This window comes from Anser anser (assembly GCF_964211835.1).
Source record: "Anser anser genome assembly, chromosome: 3".
In the NCBI taxonomy this organism is placed as follows: Eukaryota; Metazoa; Chordata; class Aves; order Anseriformes; family Anatidae; genus Anser; species Anser anser.
Window position 1 is genome coordinate 123625885 of NC_139722.1, and position 23160 is coordinate 123649044.

At 38.0% G+C, this 23160-nt stretch overlaps 1 protein-coding gene across 7 annotated transcripts in view; it reads right to left on the reverse strand.

Annotated features, from left to right (window-relative positions):
* Positions 1-1829: 1829 nt before the first annotated feature.
* Positions 1830-23160, reverse strand: part of AFTPH (aftiphilin) — a 47367-nt gene continuing 26036 nt past the window's right edge. For 5 of the 7 annotated variants that reach the window (XM_083832039.1, XM_083832037.1, XM_083832038.1 and 2 more), the window contains 5 exons: positions 20907-21029; positions 14296-14356; positions 12506-12589; positions 8461-8584; positions 1830-3036 (listed from right to left, as the gene is read on the reverse strand). In XM_083832039.1, coding sequence (XP_083688165.1) covers positions 2892-3036; positions 8461-8584; positions 12506-12589; positions 14296-14356; positions 20907-21029 — 537 coding nt within the window. In that variant the 3' untranslated portion in view covers positions 1830-2891. The remainder of the gene's footprint in view (positions 3037-8460; positions 8585-12505; positions 12590-14295; positions 14357-20906; positions 21030-23160) is intronic. The other 2 variants (XM_083832040.1, XR_014582669.1) reach the window with 2 other exon arrangements.

The following is a 23160-nucleotide window of genomic DNA, read 5'->3' on the forward strand; positions in this document are numbered from 1 at the left end:
TACAGGACAGGAGAGTGGCAGAAGCATCTGTCTGTCCATCCCATAATCAACAAGGAAGGAGGGGGACTGAGGAGACAAAAATCAACACTACCTTTTTTCTGGCAAGCGGCATCCATCTCGGACGGTTGAATTTAGATGGAAGATCGATGTCTTTCAGCAGAGGGAAGGTCTGTGGGACGTAGCTTTTTATTTTTCATTTTTGGCAGAAAACAATATTAAAACCCCATAAACACACTCTAGGCAGTGCCAGGCTTCACACAGCGTCAGATCGGTCCATCAGTCACACCCGAAATCGCCTCTTCCCCCCGCCATTCCTTCCCCCTCCCCCAGTTACTGCGGGCCACCAGTACAGCACTCGGAGACTGGGAAGACAAATGGGCAGCTGCCTCTAGAGGCAATTGTGAGGAGTCTAAAGATCAACTTGCAGCTGGCACTTCCACCCCCACCTCTCCTTAATACTTCAGTCCACTCCCTGCCAGACAGGGATCATGAGTCAGCTCCTAACCATATTCTCCTGGAAACAATGGCTCTAGCTCCATAGTGCTGCAGCTACACCGCTGCTCCGGCTCCGAGGGACGCACGGCAGCTCTGAAAACAAAAAGGCCGATTTTAACCTACAGCAGCCGAGCACCAGAACTGAACGATATAATAAGCATGCACTAGAGAATACGATGCTAAAACCCAGGAGATTAGCAAAGCAAATTTCGAGGTGAAACAGGCATGAAGTCAGTGCTGTAATAAAAATTTGCTGAAGCAAATGCCCTTTTTTTGGGGGGTGGGGGGGGTGGGATTTGAGGTAAAGCGGCTGGCTTTTGCATAAACCTTTTCAACTATAAAAGGGTGTAGTTTTATACAAGAGCATTGTACGCCGCGTCACTAATTGGAGGGCAAAGGAACTGGTTTAGCCTTTACAAATTAACTTTATCACAAGCAAAGGAGCTGCTCTCTCAGCTCTGAGTGGCCACCACTCACTGAGACTCACTCCTGCTTTCACACAGGTGGCACTCCATCCTGCACTAACCTCTTGGGGACATTGGAGAGGGCTCCCTAGAAGGAAAAAGTTTGCAAGAACTTTGGTCCTTTGGTCCTTACAAAGTTTTCAGCTTCTCAGCCACTATCGTCAAACTCAGAGTAACTTTTCTGCCCCAAGGGCTGTCAGACAATAAAGAATTCAAAGAAAAGGTAAGAAATGCAACGGAGATTTCTCAGAACTAGATGTCAGCTGAGGAACTGGTGGTGATTAGGGAACATTTCAAGAGCTGAATACATACAGAAGGTTGGATACATCAATAGAGTCTATACCCACACAAAGAGCCCTCAAGGAGCGTCAGCACCCAGAGCATGCCTTACCTGCAGACTTTCTACTCTGAATAGTCCAGGATATCCTCTGACGAGAAGTTGCTGAAAGAGCTACAGGGCAAGCTAACACGTTAGGAAACTTGCTACATTTACATTTCTTAATTCTAGCTAAGAAATACGTAAAACCAACTGGCCCTTCGCACCTCACCTGACTTCCTGTTTCTCATGCATCAGTACTGCCCGTTACTTTGAAGAAGTCTCTAACCCAAAACACGAACACGTCTTGAGCCACAGTGCCCTGTAAGTTGGAGGCCAAACCAGAAGACTGCACCATAACATATTCAAGGAGACAGGACAATAAAGAGAAGTCTGCTTCTCCTTCTGCAGGACCCTGACAGGTGTGTCTTGTGAGACTGTGCGGCACAGATTAGAAGGTTCTACTGTTAATGCAGTGCATCAATTTTGCTGTCAACAGAAACATGAATAATTTATACATCCCATATAAAAAGATAGCAGACTATATACATATATATCTTTTAAATTATTTTATTTTGTGTAAGCTAAAAGGAAATTTACACACTTAAATCTCAAAAGACCTTGGGCATGCACATTGACCTTTTTAGAGGTTCTTCTACATAGCTCTCTTTTTTCCATAGGAATTTCCCCGAACATTTACAACCCATAGTTTTTACTGTATATACAGCCTAAAACCATAGCAATCTATGATTATGTCATTTTACACTGTGCAAAATCAAACATAGGAATAGTGGTACAACAAAACATAAAAATTTTTAACAGATAAATTTCATTGTAAAGACATTCATATAGTTTTGGTCCTTCTTTTCCAAATCAAACCGATTAAAAGCAGATGACCTTCTAATGACCCCCAAATCAAGTGTTTAGACAGTGATCCATAACTGGAACAAGAAGTTACTGACAGCATACCTTTCAAAAGGCTATATAGTGACAAAGCCATACTACTGAAGTTTAAGAACATAAAAATTGATCAGCCAACCAATCAACCAGGGGGAGGGGAGATGGGAGAAGGAAAGAAAAAACACATCTTAAGCTTGTTAAAACAGAAAAGAAATCATTGGGTTTTAAAAAACAATAACTGAAAACCCACAATGTAACTTTCTTTTTTTTTTTTTTCCAGCAAAAAGTATTTTAATATATGCAGGAAAGAAAAAGACGCTCAATGCAATCTGAAAACCTTTAAAGGGGACTTCACATATTGTGAAAATTGACGTCTTCATTATGTGTTTCTAGGATTTTTTTTTTAAACTTTTTAAAGTTTTGTAAGAAGGACACCACCAGTGTATTTCACAAAGACATAAATGTATACACCCCAGCACAACAAAAAGAATAGATCTTCAAAAAGATTTACCCCCAATTATTTACATTTTTCTCTAATATAAATTTAGGACTCCAGTATGTAAATAAATATACATAACTATGTATACCTTTCTAGTGCTGCTTACCAACAAATCATCTGAACTTGATTTTTTTTTTAATTAAAGCAAGATTGCTTTTTATGACCCCCAGAGGGAAGGAAAAAAAAAATCAATAGAAAACGTCCAATTCACATCACTTTAGTCTACCTTTTCTTGGCAGCTTGTCGAAGGTGTTAATGTGGCTGGGAACATCAACACCTTGGCATGCATGAAAGTTAAGTCAGGAAGGCTAGAAATCACCTTGGCAGCCTCTTCACTAAGATGTTCTTCCTTTTTAGGCTTCCTGTTGAGAAGAAAAGAAAAAAGTGCATTAATCCAGTACCTGATATCCCTTGGATCACTGAAAGAATCACTGATTGAAGCAGTGTTCTGTCACTTTGTCTCCCACTGACAAGCACTTCTGTAAGCTATTTGAAGCTAGTCTAATGTTATAATACCTACCTGCCTAACAACAAAATGTTAACACGGGAAGTCAGCAAAACGTTCCTGAATATTGTTACAATAAGGAAAAAAAATGTCTATTCAGATGCTAATTTACCACAGGGTGGGGAGCAAGTTCCAGTGTGCCATTCTGGGACTATTCACTTGAAGAAACAACCAGACTCCAGGACTCCAGACTCATATTTTAGGGTTAAGACAATAGGAACATTTCTTTTAAGCTACCTAAGTTCAGTACAATCTTTCAATATAAAATTGAAATATTTTGAAAGGACATTAAGAAGTTCCTAACTTACTCCTTTAATAAATAAATATGGGTACTTATGCTGTATTTCCGACACAACTACACTCAGATTATATACCATACTACTCTACTTCATGATCCACAAGCCCCTTTCCCCCTCCAAGGTCTCATCATCATCAGAAGGTAGTTCACTGTTGGCAGCTAACTCTCTTTGAAGTGAACGAGGTTGTGTATCCATAATGATGCTCACAGCAGTTTGGGAACCACAGGTATTTACTTCGCCTTTTGCATTATTCACAAGAATTACTGAGCACAAATGAATACAGAGGTCTGAATCCCACGTTGCTTGGTTCTCACTGTTATGCAAGAAACTCACATTTCCTAAGCAAAATGAAGGCTGGCTCAGACTGCTACAGAAGTTCCCCTCTCCTGCCTCCTCGGTGCTTTATCTTGAAGAATCCTGGCTATTACTAGAGAAAACGAATACTCCATCAAATGTTATTCCAGCTCCAAAAAGGCACCTGCTACACCCTGCAATAACATTAGAAATCCTAGCTAAATAAGCTCTCCCATTATGGGGCAAAACACTGAGACAAAAGGCTAGAAACAAACGACTTTTCCATACAGCATTTCAGAAATTTTCTTTTTACACCTTATCTTAGCTATAAACTTTAAACTGTACCCATGAGAGGGCAATCACCACTTCAATCATGAAGCAGCATATATTTATATGTCTTTTTCGTCAGCACACATCAGGTTTGTTCCCTGAGCTAATGAGAGACCAGGAAAAAGCAAGGAGCTACGTGTTTGCTTCAGCAGCAGTCTCAGAATTTCTTGGCTAAGGGGGACAAAAAAACGCCGAGTTAAACTCATCCTTGACATCAGTGATCATTGTGTTGACACTGAGCTATCAGTTTTGTTTGCTACTTGAAATCTCCACTTGATGAAAGATCTCTAGATGAGGCAGTATAGATACTAAATCTGACTTTCCCTTGCTAGAATAGCAATATTTTCTTTTCTCTGCTGCAGTGGAATTTCATGAGCCACTGACTAGGCACATTACCAAATTCTGGAGGATAAACAAAGCTGTGTGCTGGATTTACTGAAGGAAGAAGCAGAGAGCCAATATGTGCCTCCCTCTCTAACAGCTTCACAGTCACCACTGTGTGCACTTGAAGGACTATCTCTGAGCTGTTGAAATGTGGTTGTCACCCACCACTGCGTTATCAGTATCTGGTGCACTATTAGTAATCACTTACCACAAGCCTCTTACGGTACAAACTCCTGGTGATCAAGGACTTATAGCTAACAAAGGAGTATTTGACAGAGGAAGCCAAAGGAAGAGGGCTGACTCAGAGATCTGCATTAAAAGGAGTTCCTGCAATTGTAATCAGGCACTGAGATGGAGCTCACACACTCCTTGCTATTTATATGCCTCTTCCTCCTCTGCTCAACTGTGTCATGCGGAGAAATGGCACTGCTGGGTCCCAGAGGCAGCGCTGCACTTTATTTGGTGTTCATATGGAGGACCTTTATCACAGGGCAACGCTCTTGCTGTCCTAACCAGTGTCTGCAACATCGCCGCAGAATATGCATGCCAGTGAGCACAGTCAGATGTGAATCTCGCTCGATTACTGAATGCTCCCCTCCTGGTTGGAGGCCCTTCGCAGTAATTTATCTACTTCACGTGCTCTGCAAAAAGTACCAGTGAAGGACAGGCTAACACACTTACATAGCAAACATTATTTAACTATGATCAAGTCACAGCTATGGATCCAACCACTTGCCAGAGCTCAAAACTTTTTTTTTTTCCTTTAAATCGTCTTAGTGCAGAGAGAGGAGGAGATTGGCTAAGGTCTCCACTCCTCAACAGAAAGGGGTAGGCTTATCCAAAAAATAATAAAACTGGATGCTTCAAGTGCCCCTTCTGGATAACAGAGCAGTCAACACCTTCAGTAGCAAACATCTCCAGGGCAACCCTGAACAATTACTCATTAGCTCTCTATAAACTTAAAAGACAAAGTATCATCATCATCACTGCAGACTGGTTTTGCATCAACTTCATTCAGGTTTTAAAACTACCTTCTACAAAACACTTTACCCCCATCCACCTCTTCTCTTACACTAGGTTACATTTCCTCCCAAGACAGAGAACAGAGGGAATACCTTTCCCCAAGCAATTATGCCAGTCCTTCTACCTGTTGGCATGATGTTTCCTTTTTAAAGGCACATTAACACCAAGCTGCAAGAAATTAGCCAAACTGACAGGCAGGAAAGATACTGGAAGAAGATTTTGCAAGAAATAGGGAATGCTTTGTAGATGTGTCGCTCACACCTAACTGTTCTGGTTTACATTCCAACCCCTTCCTGAAGCATTCAGCCTTTCAGGACTTCAGTGACCTCTCATGTTTGCAACAGTTTCTGAGGGTAACACCAAAAAGGCCAGGCTCTAATAGAAACAGTGATTAGAGAAAGGCGCTTTAAAAATTACTCTGTAATTAAGAGTTAGCCTGCTCCATCCAATGCTGCCCACAAGGAGTATTTCCAGTTTAAATGAGGGTTTCAGCCAGTTCTTGGAACAGTATCAGTACTCTGCTTTTCTTCAGAAAGACAGCAGATAAACTTTTTATCTCTGCCAATTCTACAGAATTGGGCAAGGCTGCAGAGTGTCAGTGGAATGCTGCACTGGAGCACTGGCTTTCCATACTGCTACCTTCAAGGTCTCAGATTCGAGCTGGGAAGCTTCCCCTCCTCTGTTTGCAAGCAAAAGATGGAGGTATTTCAAACTGAGATGACTCTTCACATGGCTTTCCTACAGCTGAATAATGGTACTTTCCCTCTAAACTCTACCCTCAAAGCTCCTGAGTTCAGACAAGTTACAGGCAGATATGGGGTAGTTTTAGCACAACTAAGTACCCATCAAAGTGGTGTTAAGCCACTGGCCACATCTTCTCCTGCCCATTTGTCAGGAATGGTTAAGTCTGTTTCCAAGCTACAGCATGCAGGTCGTCTTTGCTGAGCCGTCTGTACCCAGCCACTCCTATTTTAAAGATTTCAGTTCATTACAAATAATTTCAAAAGAAAAACAATTTTATTAGGAAAAAGCTAAGACACTGCAACATATTTAGTATACTGTTGAGACAAGACCTTATCTCTTTGAAGGTTTCTGCCTTGAAAAACTGAAAAGCAGACTGCTTTTATTTCATAGAGCACAAAATCAGAATAGATGAAAAACTCAATATAAAAAAATCAGATCTTCTTTAAAACAGCTAATCTGTGTGCATGTCTGAACTTAACTGGTAAGTCTGAGGTCTCCAGCCTCTCCCTACAGGCAGCTATATTCCTACAGCAGAGATATAGAACCTCTTCATATCACTAAGTAATACTCTCCAGAAGTGGGGAAAAACTTTGACATCTAAAGAGCTCCAACAGAGCAAATAAAAGTTTCAAGTGTGCTGTGGAAGCATTTAAAAAAACAACCAAACAAAAAATCCCCACCCACACATCAAGAAAACAATACAGAAAATGAAGGTCAACATTCATTTAAGCAAAGCAGACTTCACTGCTCATTTGTAAAGAAAAAGCAAGCTAAGACATCTTAAAGGTCTGGCAAGCAAGGAGGCAGAAAGCTAAGAATGGAGATAAAGAAAATAATATACATTTGGAGTTTGGATGCCCTGCTGCAAATTTGTGGTTACTTTTAAACTAGATTTGGAATATATGACAAAGTTATTTCAACTGTTGATAAGTTTTCTATCTAGCTAGTAAAACTAACTTTTCTTTCCCACTAGCTTATCTTCAGAAGTATATATCCTCCATGGATAGAAAAACAGGCAATCCAAAAGCAGAGAAAAAAATCAGCACTGAGGTGTGGAGTTCCCTCTACTGGTTCTCTCTTGAAATTTCATGGAGTGTTGAGCTTTTTTTAATTCAGTGCTCACTTTGAATATTTTCACTGCAAGAAAACTAACACAATAGTTTTCTTAATGAAAGAACACAGTCTAAAAGAGCTATTTTTACTTATTTTAAGAAATCCTGTTATCTTCAATCATTACAAATCCCTACATATGATGCAATTCTTGTGTGTGTGTGTGTTTTAAGCGCTATGATGCACGGAAACCCATTTATTTAGCTATACAGTTAAGAATAAACCCTGAAGCTCGCTCAGAGTGAGGACATCTTACTGTTTATTAGCTGCAAAGTAACTACATTTATAAATATCTGCAAAATAGGCATGTACTTCCTCAGTGATAGGAGCACTTCACCCTGTGAGAATCGCTCAGCGATTCTTTAATGGGCACAACCACTAATTACATGTTAAGACAGTCCAGAATCCTACTGTTGAGATGAACGTTCAGAAAATAAACACAAAGAATAAAAGCGTAAACAGGGAAAGAATATTCTGTACCCAATTCAACAGGTCTGATTTCAAGGAAGACATTTGACTACTAAAGCCTTTATATAGACTCCCTATAGAACAAAATGCAGAAGAACCTTGAATGAGATCCACAAAGCAGAAAGGACATCCTAAACAAGCTACATTTTACCTCCTTAAAAAGTAACTTGCAATAGCAAAATGAATCTGATATTTGGTCACTGAAGTTTTGATGGATGTTAGAACTATATCCACATCTATGAATTATGTAGAGGACCTACAAGTACCTTCTGTCAAAGTCCTAACAGTTTGAATTATGAGGTTCAGCTTACCCTTCCATTGTTAGAAATCAGTTCTGTTCTTCAGAACATCTTATCTTTCAATCAAGTATTTGACTCCTGCTTTTAAAGTGACTTTTTTCTGTCAGCTGAAAAAATGTTTCCCATCTTACTTTAGAGTTTTGTGATCAAAATACGAACTATGGTAGTAAGAATTTTGTATTTGTAACATGCAACTTTCAGTTACATCTTAAATGTAAGCCTTTTGCTCATTCAAGAACTTCCGACCTGAAATGGCACACACATTCACTCCTCTCATTTTGCCTCGCCTTTGATAGGGAGGTGGGTAAAAGCACAATAAACTTTATTTACCTTGTGGACGTGCTTGCCTTCTCTACTGTGGACATGAGTCTTGCAAATGCATCGGTCACTCTGTTGCTTGCATTGGAAGTTTCCAGTTTTGAGGTTGTCAATTCATACAACTCAGGATCCACACCTTATAGTATAAAATGATAATCAGTGATGGTTGGAGACAAGTACAGCCATAATTAGCCACAGACCAACTTGCTAGAGACTGTTTTCTGTAAACATCTGAATCATTTAAAGTTTCAAGATACATGAAAAGAACATGACAGAACATGTCCGCGTTTCTAAAACAGCGTCCTCTCTCCCCACCCTTTTCAGCAGCTTTTTAGTTGTATTACAAAGCGCACACACCTTGGATCAAGTCTGGCATACAAGGTCTCAGTCTAAGAGTAAACAAATAATTTGATTTTACCTTTTAGAGCAAAATACTTGTAAAAAGTCAGTTTGGTTAAAGCGGATTGTTTCAATTGCTTCAGCTCAACTGTTTCTATTAAAAGAGTGCTGATGGTTGACAGCAGCCAACTCTGAGGTTATACACGACATTGGCATGCGTTATAGCAAGTGTAGTATCTTGCTTTTCACAAGAGGTTCACACAAGTAGAATAGCACTAAAAAAGTTACACAATCATATTTATAATGCTACCAAAATCTTCAGTCTGTGCTTCCTTTTCTCTCTCATTCATCTACAAAGCATCAAGTATCTGGAGGTTTCGGCCTTGATTTCAAAGCTTCAGATGTCTTAGGTCAGATACTGAATTCTGACATTACATATGTTGCAAATCGATCTCAAGTTTTATCAGCAGAGGTCATTCTGAAAACAATAGAAACTTGCCTGACCCCTGCCCTCCCTAGATCGAGGCGAAATTCTAACTCTTTAATATCGAGCATCATATCTCAGTAGGGATACGTATCTCAGTAAGGATACTAGCTCTAAAACTTCCAGATAGCAAACACTTTAAGAAGTGTCTAGAAAGCAGAATTATTAAAACATACCAAGACTAATATAGCACATTTTGGTGCTCATAAGCATTTTAAATTGGTGATATTCCTTCAGTTACATTTTCATCTATTTTATGCTTCATGTTTTTAAAATGAAGTGTACATATATGCATCATCCACAGTTATAACTAACTTTCAAAAATAGTGTAGGATTTGGGCAGAAACATCTTGTTTTTTTAGACATCTGCATTCTAAAAAAGTGTAATGCTGATGTCAGCTGGTTTGGACAACACAGAAACATTTCGTACACCACTGCAGAACAACCTCTGCAAACACTTGGACACAACAGTCCCCTGTAGCTACCTAGCATAAAAACAGTATTTGTAGCCTTGTATGTTGATGACTGTACTCAGTCTACTTGCTTGGATTCAAGACATTTTTAGAAGTACTCCTGAGGTATGAAGCGGTAACTAAATTGGAAAAATTCCTGTGCCTACTGTCCTTCCTTCTCCAACCAATATTTGTAGTACTGTGCACACAAAGAGATGAGGCTAATAATCCTTGTGATTGCTTTGCATGAGCTCTTCTCAAGTAGTGTCTTGACCACTTGTTATTTCTGCAAAAGTTAAATACTCCTTCATTGTTAGGAAGCTAAGCCAACCAAAAAGTAAAATTAAGAAAATAATCTGGTTAAGCTGTGGGGGCAGAGGGGAGGATTTCCTCCATTTAATATGGAGCTTATTAGAAATTAATTAGCTCTCCTTTCAACCTACACGTTTTAGTCTGGATTTTCAAAACAAATTTCATCCAGTTTCATGCAAAACATCAAAATATGTACTGTACTGAGACCAGTATACCATGACTTTAAGTACTGTCAGATGTTTACAGAACTTGGAAACAGGAAAACGCCCAACTATTCCATAAAATATCCACTTTCAAACAGGGAGAAGAAGACTCGAAGAAATACACTTTGACTTGCAGAAGCCCGCGAAATCCCATTAAGGTAAAAATTGTAAGACTAAATGAAACAAGGAGTTCTTTGACGTGCAACTCTGCAACAGGCATTAAATGCAACCTTGTAAATTACATCATTCAGATATTCACATTTATGTTCCTGAATTCATTTTCATTGTAACGTGATGTCACTGCTCAGTTTACTGTTCTGTTAGACACCTTTTGCTCAGCTACATTTATGTTAAGCTACCAACATGAAAAATAAAACAGAGTAAATCTGTGGGAACATACTAGAAATGAGTAACTCCCTGTTCATGACATAGAGGGTAAATTTTTATACGTTATTTTGGCTACTGATTAGATCAGACTGAGAAGAATAAACCATAGACCTACAGTAAGTAAAGCTAAGGTCTTCAGGGAAAGAACAAACTTCTACTACTAATAAAAAGGTTTATTTTTAAGCCAAAAGATTTAACAATTGGTCTTTTTTTTTTTTTTTTCCCTTTTCCATTTTAAATAAGAGTTGCATATTCTCCATTTTATTCAAATTATCAGAGAATAGCTAAGGAAAGCACTGCAAAACCTTAATGAGATATTAAGGGAAAGTTAGCCAACCAAACCCCACACAAAGCTCCTAAACACACACACGCAAACACATGAGCTGCAAGCCAAGAAACAAATGACTTTCCCAGAAACAAGTCAGGAGGAAAGAAAAGCAAAAACTTAAAACAGGCACTACAGGGGATATGAGGGGAAGGTGATGATACCTGTACTTGATGAAACAACAACAGGAGAAAAAAAAAGAAAAAGTGCAATAAAAGGCTAACAGAGTATCCCTCCAGTAACCACGTCAAGTGTGCAAAACAGCAGGATAAAGGAACGTACCCGACTGCACAAGCAGCACATGTACTGGGCACTGGTGCCAATATGTTAATAGATTTTCACGTACTTCTCAAAGAATCTCTAAGACTTGAGAATCTTGAATTTGCTACCTGTCGCTTTCATTACAAATCTGCTATCTTTCACCTATATAAGGATATTTCTCAAGATTGGGGAAAAAACACATTTGTATTGGGATGACATAAAATTGCCTTCAATGATCAAATTGCAAAACTGAAAAAGCAGGTTTTTAAAAACAACAAAAAGATACAACTCTAATTGTAAGCACTTCTTTAAAATACAGGAAAGCCCCAAATCTCTTAAAAATTTGTTTCTTAAATTAAAGTAATTAAGATGCAAAAAGACCATTCCTATGAAGAAAGTGATTATCGTGGCTTCCCAACTGACGCCAGGCATTGTATTGAAAGAATATTTGCCTTATCTGCTTAGACTATGCACTGGGATAAATCCCCAAAGTGTTCCCTCAAGTTCCTGAAGAAATTTATTCGAAGTGTAGGTTTTCACAAGCTCCCACAAAATACTCAAAGCATGTCAAAACCATATGATAAATGAATTCAATTACTTTCACATTTTTTTCAAAGGAGAAAGTGGTATTTTCATCTCCTTTTAAAGTTGCAGATAAAATGCTTTAGTTCTATAATTAACATTCATGAACTAACGCCCCCCAAACATGCAACTATCCTTATTTTCTATGATGAATGCCGTTAAAACACTTTTTTCACCTTATCATTAATATTCACACAAAGAAAAAACTTACAGTCTACTGGTAGAAGAAAATACCAGCTGGGTTGTGATACGGTAAGGCCCATAGCTTTATATTGACACACCTTCCAAATAACATTCACAATCGTATAATGTGGAGACACTCATTTAAAAGAGAGGGAATAAGCCTGATATTTTATTTTATTTTTATTTTGGGGGGAATAGTCACATCTGCAGCTTTTTCAGTTAAGTGCTTAGAAAAGTTAACTTTCAATATCTCTCATTTGAAAAAAGTGTTTTAACATCTTAATTGCAAGAGCAAAAGAGCCATTCCTTAAACATGACAATACAGAGCTGACAGTACCTTTTAAATACTTCGCACTTGATACAAAACATCAGAAAACAGAATACAGATTAAAGGAAAAATGCAGTAGAAAGACATCTTAGAGAAACACAATGTAAAACTTCTCCTTGTTTATAGGAAAGTCAAGTGATGTGCTCATGCTTTTAGTAAGTTGTTATAATACTACAGTTGTGGTTTTAACACTCTGCTGACCTGGGATTGTGGTGGTGCTGCTAGAGCTACTGTCATCCACGGGCCCAAAGAAATCAAGGTTCAGAAGAGTGGAACCTCCACTAGCTTGAAATTCAGTGACCGTGTTGGTAGGCAGCCATATAGAAGGTAAGCCAAGGGAGGGGTTTATGTGTAAAAAGGGGTAAGACACACACTTGAACATGCAAGTTATAATTAGTACTCAGTACACAATTTAAAAATCGACATGAAAACATTGCTTACAGTATTAATTTGTACCTTCTAAAATGTTAACAACTTAATTCAGTGCACATTTCCTCATGTACAATGCAGCAAGGAAATCAACACTAGTAACTTCAAAATAGAAATATTTATTTCAATCTAAAAACGAAAGAGAACCAGCAAGACCCAGAGAGAAAGATGTAATCAATTAAAGGGAAACAATATATATGTCAATTGATAATTAGAATATAGTGGGCTTTTTCTCCCCTCAATGAAATGGAAAGTCATTATTTCGTCAGGAAGACTTAGCAGGTCCTCAGATAGCAAAGAATCCCGCTTCCTCCCCCCCCCCCCCCCCCCGAAAAAAAATACCAAAAAACACCGTTGAAGTTTCATATATTAGCTTTAAGCAATTGATTATCATTATCTTAAAACAACGTGAACACGTGGTAACAGACGCCACTGTTATATCCAGTTCCTCACTGGTAAATTATACTGTTCCCCTTTAGTACTAAAACAGAAATCAAACCAAGATACATTTTAAAGGAGTTGCTTGTTAAAAAGAAAGCACGATGATTTGACTGAAGTAATAAGACACCAGACAACAGCAAAAGAGTCCATCCAGGCTTTCCTTCAACACCATGATATCACTATCCAAACTGTTATATCCTACATGTTCTGAAACAACACCATGAGGCAACACCAAAGCAGTAGGAGATGCAGATTCTTTTAGCCTGCTTTTGAACAACTTATGCATTAATTGTTAGCAGGCTCCTCTTAAAGGTATAATTTTCTTTACAGGTCTCTAGCCTGTCATTCAAACAAGTTTCCAAAACTTGTTTTATTTCCTTTGAATAAACTTACATATTTCTGAGACTGGAGGTGATGGAACAACTCTTTGCTATTAAAATAGACTTAGGTGAAGGGTCTTTTAAGTGATAACTATATACATTTGCGGATACAAATAACTTTGTAGCTACCTCTTCAATAAATTAGCTCTAATTAACTACTATTGAGTGTAAGCAAAAGTGGTAACAGATGATGTCACATTTTTGAAATATAAAATTATCTGTAAATCTGAAAACTTCCAGGTCAAGAAGTACATCTTTTGCAAACAGTTTGTGGTTAAAATATTGTGCTTTGAAGTAGCCACTATACACAAGTTTTTCATTCAAAGGATGTCTAAAGAGACACTTCATTGGTGAAAAATACTTTTACAAAGTATAACTCATCACTCTAAAATGTTCATTTATTCAGAGTTTCATTATAACCTGCAGTTATTTATAATGAAGTGCTAATATTGCCACTGTGTCATTAGAATATGGGATGACTCTAAAATAATACTTAACTTGGTATTTTTCAGACGACATGATATTTCACGTAGAGGTACAGTTAATCAGAAAGAAAGCCTGAATTTCCAAAGTTAGGAGTAAGAAATAAATATTATATATATTTATATATGTATATATATGTATGTGTGTGTGTATATATATATGTATTTAAAAAAATAAATCAGCAGATAGATGTTTGTCTGAACTTTGTAGCTTTCTTATCTCTAGCTCTGGTGCTAGAGGCTCTACGGAGAGACGTACCATCTAAAGGGTTAGTAAGGCCACTGCTACTCCAGTCAAACTGGACAGGTGGTAGAGATTCCTAGAGTTGAAAAGTCAGAAATCAGATTTTATAGTCAGTACAGGTTACAACAATGCAAAGCAGTTCAAACAACAGATTCTTTAGCATCTAAATACTAAAAAGACAAATGAATGAGCAAGCCTCAACTTTTGCGAGGGGCATATTTTTGTAATATGCACTAACAACCTGAAGGAGATTTGTTTTACTACTAAATTCTCAACAGTACAGATTAGGTAACTCAAAAAGGATTTGCAAATTAACTAAATCATATTAATTGGATAAAACCATTAAGGCATAGTTGAAAAGTAATATTAGTTTCACGGAAGATGAGGCATTTTGCATAAAAAGTTGTGTATATGCGATTTAGAGGGCCATTTTAGAATAGGGTTATTAGTGAAAGCCATCTATACATTCATGCTTTGACCTGATTATATACAAAGCCAGTTATTTACCATAAAAATACCCCATGATTCTTTTTCTTTCTTTTATTGGAGGGGTTTTAAGAGACAGAATCCCTACACATGAACGACAAACTATTCAAAAATAAATTCTCATATAAAAAAAAAATCCTGTGATTTATTATCCTGTAATGATTAAATCAAGTATCTAAACAAACCACTGGTAAGATGAACAAGAGGAATATGGAAACACTGACTCCTTCTGGGAGTCCATCCTTTTCATTTCCTCTTGTTCAGTCTTCTGCACGCGCGCACACACACACATGTGAATCAAACAAGCAGCAGAGACCATGTTTTACAAGGAATGTCTGTTCAGGGGTAGCATAACGTGCAAGTGCTGTCCTCCTGTATTCTCAGAAGATAAACCAATAGGACAGTATCAGAAATGTCTGAGATAAGCAGTAATAATGCACTTTAGTGCAAAAAATGTTGAAAAAGATGCACCTTCAATTTCACAAGTTTGATACAACTAAAAAATATATATATACTTGTGGAAGAAAAGCAACTGAAGTTCTCCACAACATTATTTAAAACGCATCACTAGTTGTCGAGCTTTCAGTGGCTGAGACATACCTTATGTTTGCTTTTGGAGAAAGTTGGGTTATTTATTTTACTTTTAAAACCTAAAAGCATGAAATAATATTCAGATTCATGAATCAAGACTGTAAAAACCTGAGCTAGCTTTGTACAATTAAGCTAACTGTAAAAGGCTTTTGTTAGGGGATTGATATTCACAGAAAGAAAAATAAAGGGAGCTGAAGACTTCTGTATTTACTTATAGTAAAAGCCTTGCCTAGAAAAATCTTTCCTACTTAATGACTTGGAAATATTTCCAGTACCAAGGAACACAACTAGAACAGTATTCACTCGGTGGAGTTTAAGGAGCTGATGCTACATTTTTTGCTTTGCTTTGGTAATGAAATTACTGGCACTGAGATGACTTGGATGGAAAAATTATATTACCAGCGTGAAAGCTAAACCTGATGAAGTAATGATCACTATGATCAGCAGCTTGTTTAAAGTTTGGCACACTAAAAATATATTAACATTAAAAGGAGTTAAAAAAATAAAAAATAAAAGGGAAAAATGGAAGCTAGTACGATAGTCTAGAAGTTTTCTGCAGGGAACAAAATGAAATCAGAGGGAAACAAAGTTCCTCCCTACCAACCCTCAGTTACTGGGGAACACCCACTTCATTTTGTGTCAAAAGATGAGTCAGGACTGATGAGTCCTGGTGAGGCTGAGACAAAGTAGTATGCAAAAGGTGGTGCCAATGGCTGGCTAGGCTTTTCCCTTTAATGATTACAAGATTCTCAGACTTGCTGAGGAGGGGGGCAAAAGATGCAATGAATTCTTCCTAAAATGTTGGGAAAAAAAAAAAAAAAAGATATCTGACTAAATCAGCAGCTATACTACATACATTATTCTGTTCCATGGGATGAGGCTATTCTGCTGACTTAAACTGCTTGTAAAAAAGGGGGTGGCAAGGAAATCAGACCTCATCCATACAGGATGTTGGCACGCCCTGGTCCTTTCATCAGCAAGCAAAGTGAAAGGGAAGGGCAGAAACAAAAGCCAATTAAACAGAAAGGAAAAGTTTTCGGTTCCTAATGTCCTTGGCCCTAAGAAAACTACCTATACTGGGACACCTGAACACAGCACTGAAATCTCAGATAATGGAAACATGCCCTGCAAATGGGAATATACTGTTTTGTCTTTCGGAGACTGCAAGGTTGCTAGACTACTGCACCTACAACCATTATTTTAACAATATGTTTTAAAGAAAAGCACCCAAGCTAGAAGAATATTAAGATTCAAGGCAATCTGCTCTCACTCCTCCCTCCATATTATATTACGGGACATGGTACAGAAATGAAAAAGTATACTCAACTGCCAGAGTATTAGTCTGAATGTTAAGGAAATAAGGAAAGAGAATACTAAAAAGCCTGCTGGCTTTACTGCATCGTATTTCAGTTGATGAAAGCAAGACACGTTTTTCACATGGCAGTTTTAGAATGGCATTATGCAAGATTTTTTTCTAATTCAAAAGATTAAAATGTAAGTGTTCGCCTCCGTGCCAATTGTTATCCAGGAAAACTAATTTCTACTCCCCTCCAAAAAAGGGAAGTATTTTGCTGTCTTAAAGCTAAGGGAAAAAATAGGAAGGCTTGTAATACACATATATTACAAATGTTTAAATAGATCCCACAAATGAGCACCATAAACATGACTCTCAGAAAAAGGTTTACACAGACGTAACTCATACATTTCATTGTGTGTAGACATTGGCAAAATTACAAGAGCTCTAAAATTCACTTTTCCTCAGACACCACCTTTAAGTGACTTTGTTGCAACTAACAGAATAGTATGTCCTATAATATCTCTTACCTGCAGGTTTCTCTCTGTCAAAACTATATATATTCTTGGATCTTTCTCATATGTATAACTGGAGAGCAGTTCCATGATGGAGCCTTTGGCTGGTGGCCAATAACATGGTAGTTTGCATCTGTCATTGTTAGGAGTCCTGATGGTCCCTTATGTAATTAAAAGTGTTTTTAAAGACTGTCACCCCATGGGGTTTAATTAAGGTTCAGTCCCTAATACCCAGCAAGTGTAAGATGCGTATTCTGTTATAACATGATCTGTAATTCAGGAGCTTACATGTGTGCAGATGTACTGTAATAGGCATCTGCAGAAAAGAATTGCTGGTAATTCTCTTCCGGAAAGCTCTGGGTTACTGCAGTTTTCTATTCCAATATTAAGCTTAAGCAAAACTAAACAGATAAGAAACTGCAAAGTTATCCTGTGTGCTGAGATTACCACTAGGTTCTATCAGAGTCCCAAACAGAGAGAAGAGGATGCTTTGAAGTAATAGCAAAAAAGCAGAAACACCTAGACAACTTTTTGCTAGAAAGTCAATGAGAAGATAAATAAACTTCAACACTACATTAACCATAGAGCAGTATCAAATTAAGAGAAATCAGGCAACATTAAGCCCAGACAGCAACCTTTTTGACAAACATCAGAATATATTTTAGTTGCACTGCCTGAAGACAGTCATGGCCCACTACAGCACATGCTGTAAAACAGAAGAGAAAGGTACCTGTCTCTGGGGTTTCACAATCAATGGTTGCCTATTGGAGCAGCCATTCTTACTCCTCAGGCGTCTTGATAAAGCCATGCTCTTACGTAAAGAGCAAAGTAATCAGGGGATTATTTCATATTCTGTTTGCTGTCTTAGAGTTAGGAGCACAGGCAAACAGAGAAATAAAAATCTCTGATTGTCAAGATAAACAAGAGATCAAACAAAAAATTAAGACACTAACTTCAAATACAAAACCCAGTAAGTCTGCAAGTCACCTATATACAAAAGAAGGTGATAGATCAGTCAGTACCTTAACCTCACTGAGAGGAGAAATCATTTCCAAAATACAAAACGTTGTCCTTGCAACTTAAATTGCACAGACAGGAATTTGCCCACTGTATTTCCTTAACCTATCCAACCCATTAAGATTCTCTGCAGGGAATGAATCCAAAACATACAGGATTTGTATAATAATAACTATGAGAGATTATTGCAGCTGATTTGCTTCTTTTTTCCCCTCAATCTTTTGATTTATAATGTTCTCCTTTTCAAATCTCTGCATGCTTTCCTCCATTCGCCTACAAACAAAATCTAAGAAGGTATTTCTGTGCTTCTACAAATGCTCTTCCCACTCCCACTTCTGCATCATGACAATCTTTCTTCCAAAATCTTATTCCATCAGAAGAAGTCATACACACAGCCACTGATCTGTATACAAGTCCCATAAGTGCCAGGCTTTCAACAAAGGAGAACTCTTCTCCTTTCCTAGGCAAAGCACAGGAATATTTTAACCAGGGCCTCTCCTTCCAACGAGGCAGCCAATATTATAAAGTTTCTGAATACAAGAAGGACCCATCATCATTCCTCCACCAAAAATGAAGGAATTTGGAAGTTTCACCCAACTGATGTGTGATTATTTTGTTAAGCTTAAAGATACATACAGTTGTACCTAAATTACCTGTGTTTAGAATAAGAAGTTTCAGGGTCCACTAAAACTGCCTATTATATTTCCATTGCACATTAATGTTTAAAGCACAATTTGTAATGCAATGTTCAGAAAAGTGAGGGCATATCTTCTCAATACCGCTAAAATCCAGGATATTCCTAAGAGGCAGTCTGCACAATGTGAAGCAAAGCTGATTTTCCCAAAAGCAAGCAGAAGCCACCAAGCATTAACAGAAGATAATGCCAAGAAAGAAAAAAGGTCTCTGAGGCATACAGCTGATTGTCCATGCCCAGAAACTTAATGTCACTTAACTGTGGCCTCTTAGAGCTCTAACCTTTAAGAATGCTAATTCATCACCCTCCCCCCCCCCCCCTTTTTTTTTCAGTATTCGTCTTTTTGGGAAAAAAATATAAATTCAAGCGAGCAATGCAGACAGCTACCATGGAAGCTTCTTACACATATTCACAGGGCTGCAACTACTGAACTGAGATGGCCTTGTCAGAACAGCAAGCTAGGGGACCAGATAATCAAAGTGTGACAAGGAATTGGATAGTCTGCTACAGGAGCACCCAGAAGTACAAAATACTCATAACTAGAGGGGATGAAAAAAAAAAAAAAAAAGAGACTTTGATAAGTAGGGGGTCTTATTTTCAGCACTCATCACTAGGACTGCCAGGCAACTGAGAAAATAGCATATGTCAGAGATGCTGCTAGCTTAGGCTCTTGCAGCTCTCTACAACACAAGATTTAATATGTCTCCTGATGTAGGAAGACAGAACCTTGAACTCTGCAGAAAGCCAGTGAAATTTTCCTACTCTATTCACATACAGAAGTTACACAATGATTTCTTCAGCTCAGACTGGTTGCAGTAATCATTGTTACCTTTTCTAATATCCAGTTCAGCAGCTCAGTTCCACTACAGGATTTGTGAGAAGCAGTATATATAGGAAGTGTCACCAAACACGTACATCACTATATAAAACAGCCTCAGTTCTGAGCCTACTGACATACTGCTCTTCCACAATGAAAAAAAAAAAAGCTTGGATACAAGCATGTCAGTTACAGCTCTGCACTATAGGAGAGCAAATAGTGCAAGGTAATTGCTATACTCAGAAGTACCCAGCATTTATGTTAGGTATAGCAAGCACAAGGATAATTCATTCTGGAATGCCTTCAGTCAGAAGTACAGACAGTTACCAAATGCTGGGCAAATTAAACAAGACCTGTGCTAAGGAGGGACGCAGCTGACTGAATACATGCCAAGTACCATGCTAGTGACACTGAAAATTAAATGCTTCTGCATATCCTCCTAGCTAGCTGCCAACCAGACACACTGCAACACACATGACATATAAATGGTCTTCTAACACCAGAAAAACAAAAACAACAAAACAGAATTCAGAGAATTAAAAAGCTCACTTCTAAGCTACTCTGAACTCACTTTATATCAGGCTTAGAAGACAGAAGCCAGAGAAGCAACTTAGAGCTGTTCAATGAATAATCATTCATGAAAATCTGGCATGAAAGGCCAGCAGAACTCAGAAAATCAAAAAATCAGTTATTTATGCTTGCAATGATTGTACCCAGAATCTCTTTCCAGGCAATTGGGCTGCTTTTTATATTACTCTGAAAGAAAAAGTAAAGGGAAAATGAAAAAGAACATGAACAATATACCTGTGAATATAATAGTTTAAGACAACAATAACAACAAAAAAACACCTGAAAACCCAAAACCAAACAAGCACTGCCAAACAGGCAGAATGACTTCCTACAATAAGCTTCAGAAAAAGCAAACTTAAAAAACCTTTAGTGTAGAAGTCCTTCCTCTGACTAGTTGCTATGTACCAGTACATATCATCAGGACTCTTAAATGCTGGCCACCAACCGCTACAGTCTTATCATGAGGACTCCCTTCCAGTCACACATGAAGAGTAGATCCAACAACAAGAGTTCAATCTGACAAAAGGAACACCTGCCCTTTACATACAGGTGCCGTTGAATACAGATATTTAAAAAATGAAGGAAGAAGCAAGGCATCCCATTATTTCCCTCATTCATTCTTTCTCCCTCTGTAATTTTTACCTGGAACTGATCGGATGTACACGTGTTCATCTCTGGTGATACAGGAGGTGTCTGTCCTATGGAAGCTATTTTTTCTGCTGCAGATATCGGTTTCAGAGGTTCCTTGGTAGGTTCTAACATACCCTAAAAAATAATAATGAATAATAGTAAAATCAAATGCATGCATGTACAAACACATGTGTATCTATTCCAAGAAGTGCATACACCAGAAGAGAGTAAACACAGTACTAGGTAGTGCTATCCCCAGCTAGGGCCTTGAGGGTAACCATATACTACTGGAATATTTTCAGTGAGGGGTCAGAAAGAAGTGGGGCAAGGTAAGAGAGAATTAGCTCGTTCCTTAGGTTTTCATAGAGCCTAAAAAATGTTTGAGCCAATAACTGAAACCCAAGTGCCTAGCTGGAGTTTGCTTTCAACAAAGCAGTTTCAGCTGGAAGGAACGGTTACTTGCTAAGGTGATGTCTTCTCCCCATCGTGTACAGACTATTCCAGAAACATCAAATGGCCCATTGGAAAGGTGCAAATGTATTCAATCCATTTCATCAATTAAGTAATTCAGAAGAAACATGTCAAATTATCAGTTTGCGGAATGATACCACAAACAGTAATTACTGACATGAAAATAATGTATTAAGAAAATAATTAAAACATTTTTCATTTTAAACAAACTGTTCAAAGTTAAAATAGTGCTACAAAAGATGTCAGAAATCTCTGATGTCCCTGAACGAAACGAAGGGTGAATACAGATCTACAGATAGATAAAAGTTTGCCCTAAGATAGGCAAACCAGCCCTGAACAATGAGGTATGAGAAAATAAAATTCCCAAATAAAACCACTGGATTTGTTATCAGAATATTTTAAAAACAATTTCAGGAAGTCAGCTAGCAAGATCAGCTGTCCCACAAGCGTTTCCGTACCACGTTAGGGGAGCTTGGAATTTAACCACCAATTAAATCAATTCTTTCAGACAGCAGAGAAACACTTGAAGCAGCGTGGCAACAGAAAGCATCAAGCCACTTTACTTGTAACATCATCTCTATCCAGCTTATTGTGTGCTTAAGCATACAGACAATTTAGGAGATAATTAATCAGCAACAACAATCTGTTGCAAAAAAAGGAATTGCACATGTCACATACAAACACAGTCACAAATACCTTACAGGAAGAAAACAGCAGTTGCTATGAGATGTGTTATTTCCCTGTTTAACAGAACACCATGCCTAAATCCAAAGAAGTGCATGAGCTGACCTGGATACATCAGAAAACAACTGCTCTAGAAACTGACTACAGGAGTCACTCTATGAAATTAACCTACAGATTAAATTACATTAAGCCAAAGGAAACTGTAAGTCTTTTATTGTAAATTTGTGAATGACTGTATTAAAAAGTATATGTGTGTGTGTATAATCATATATGCTCTTTTCTGGGAATATAATATATTCCAGAAATTATACATTATATAGGCTGTTCTGCTCAGACTAGCAAAAAAAAGGCACATCTTATCTTCTGAATATTTTTACTACTATAGATATTGCACAAACTGAAATGCCATGCAGGAATTGCAGCATGTTGACTTAGGTGAAAATGGTTATCTTACTACACTAGGTTATCTGGCATTCCTTCACAGTCTACACAAATCTAAATTGTGCTTGCTATTTTTATTTAGCTCTTGGGGCAATAAAACAATACCGTCTATAAAATACTTTTTGTATGCATAAACAGCCTAACGGCTTGGGGGCAGGGTGGGGAGGCAGGCAGGGAATAGAAAAGGGAAGGAGTGGAGCAGGTAGAAAAGGACAAAGGGAAAAACCTTATTCTAGAGGAATTGGGGTTCTCAGGGACGACAGACTTCATCCCTGCAGAACTTTGTTGTCTATGTATACATGTGTATACACACACAGAACCAAACATACGCATACACGGGTCATTTATTAACATGCCAGTAACAGTGCAAAGCATGACTAAGCTTCTCTTTTGATGTGGGGATATTGAGATGCAATCAAGTTATTAATAGTCTGTCAGAGAAACAGCTGCACGGAGAGGAATGCTCCACAGATCTGAGAAAACTTCCTACGTGCAAGTTATGGAATAGTATAGCTACCTAGCTGTTCTTAACCTTCCCTTGAAGCATCTGGTCTTAGAGCCAGGGTCTCCCACTGTTGCTATGAATTGATGTTTTGATTCATTTTGACGTTCCTTCATCATTTCTGACAACTAGATAGTGTATTTCACGATTCTTTTGTGCAGTATCAAC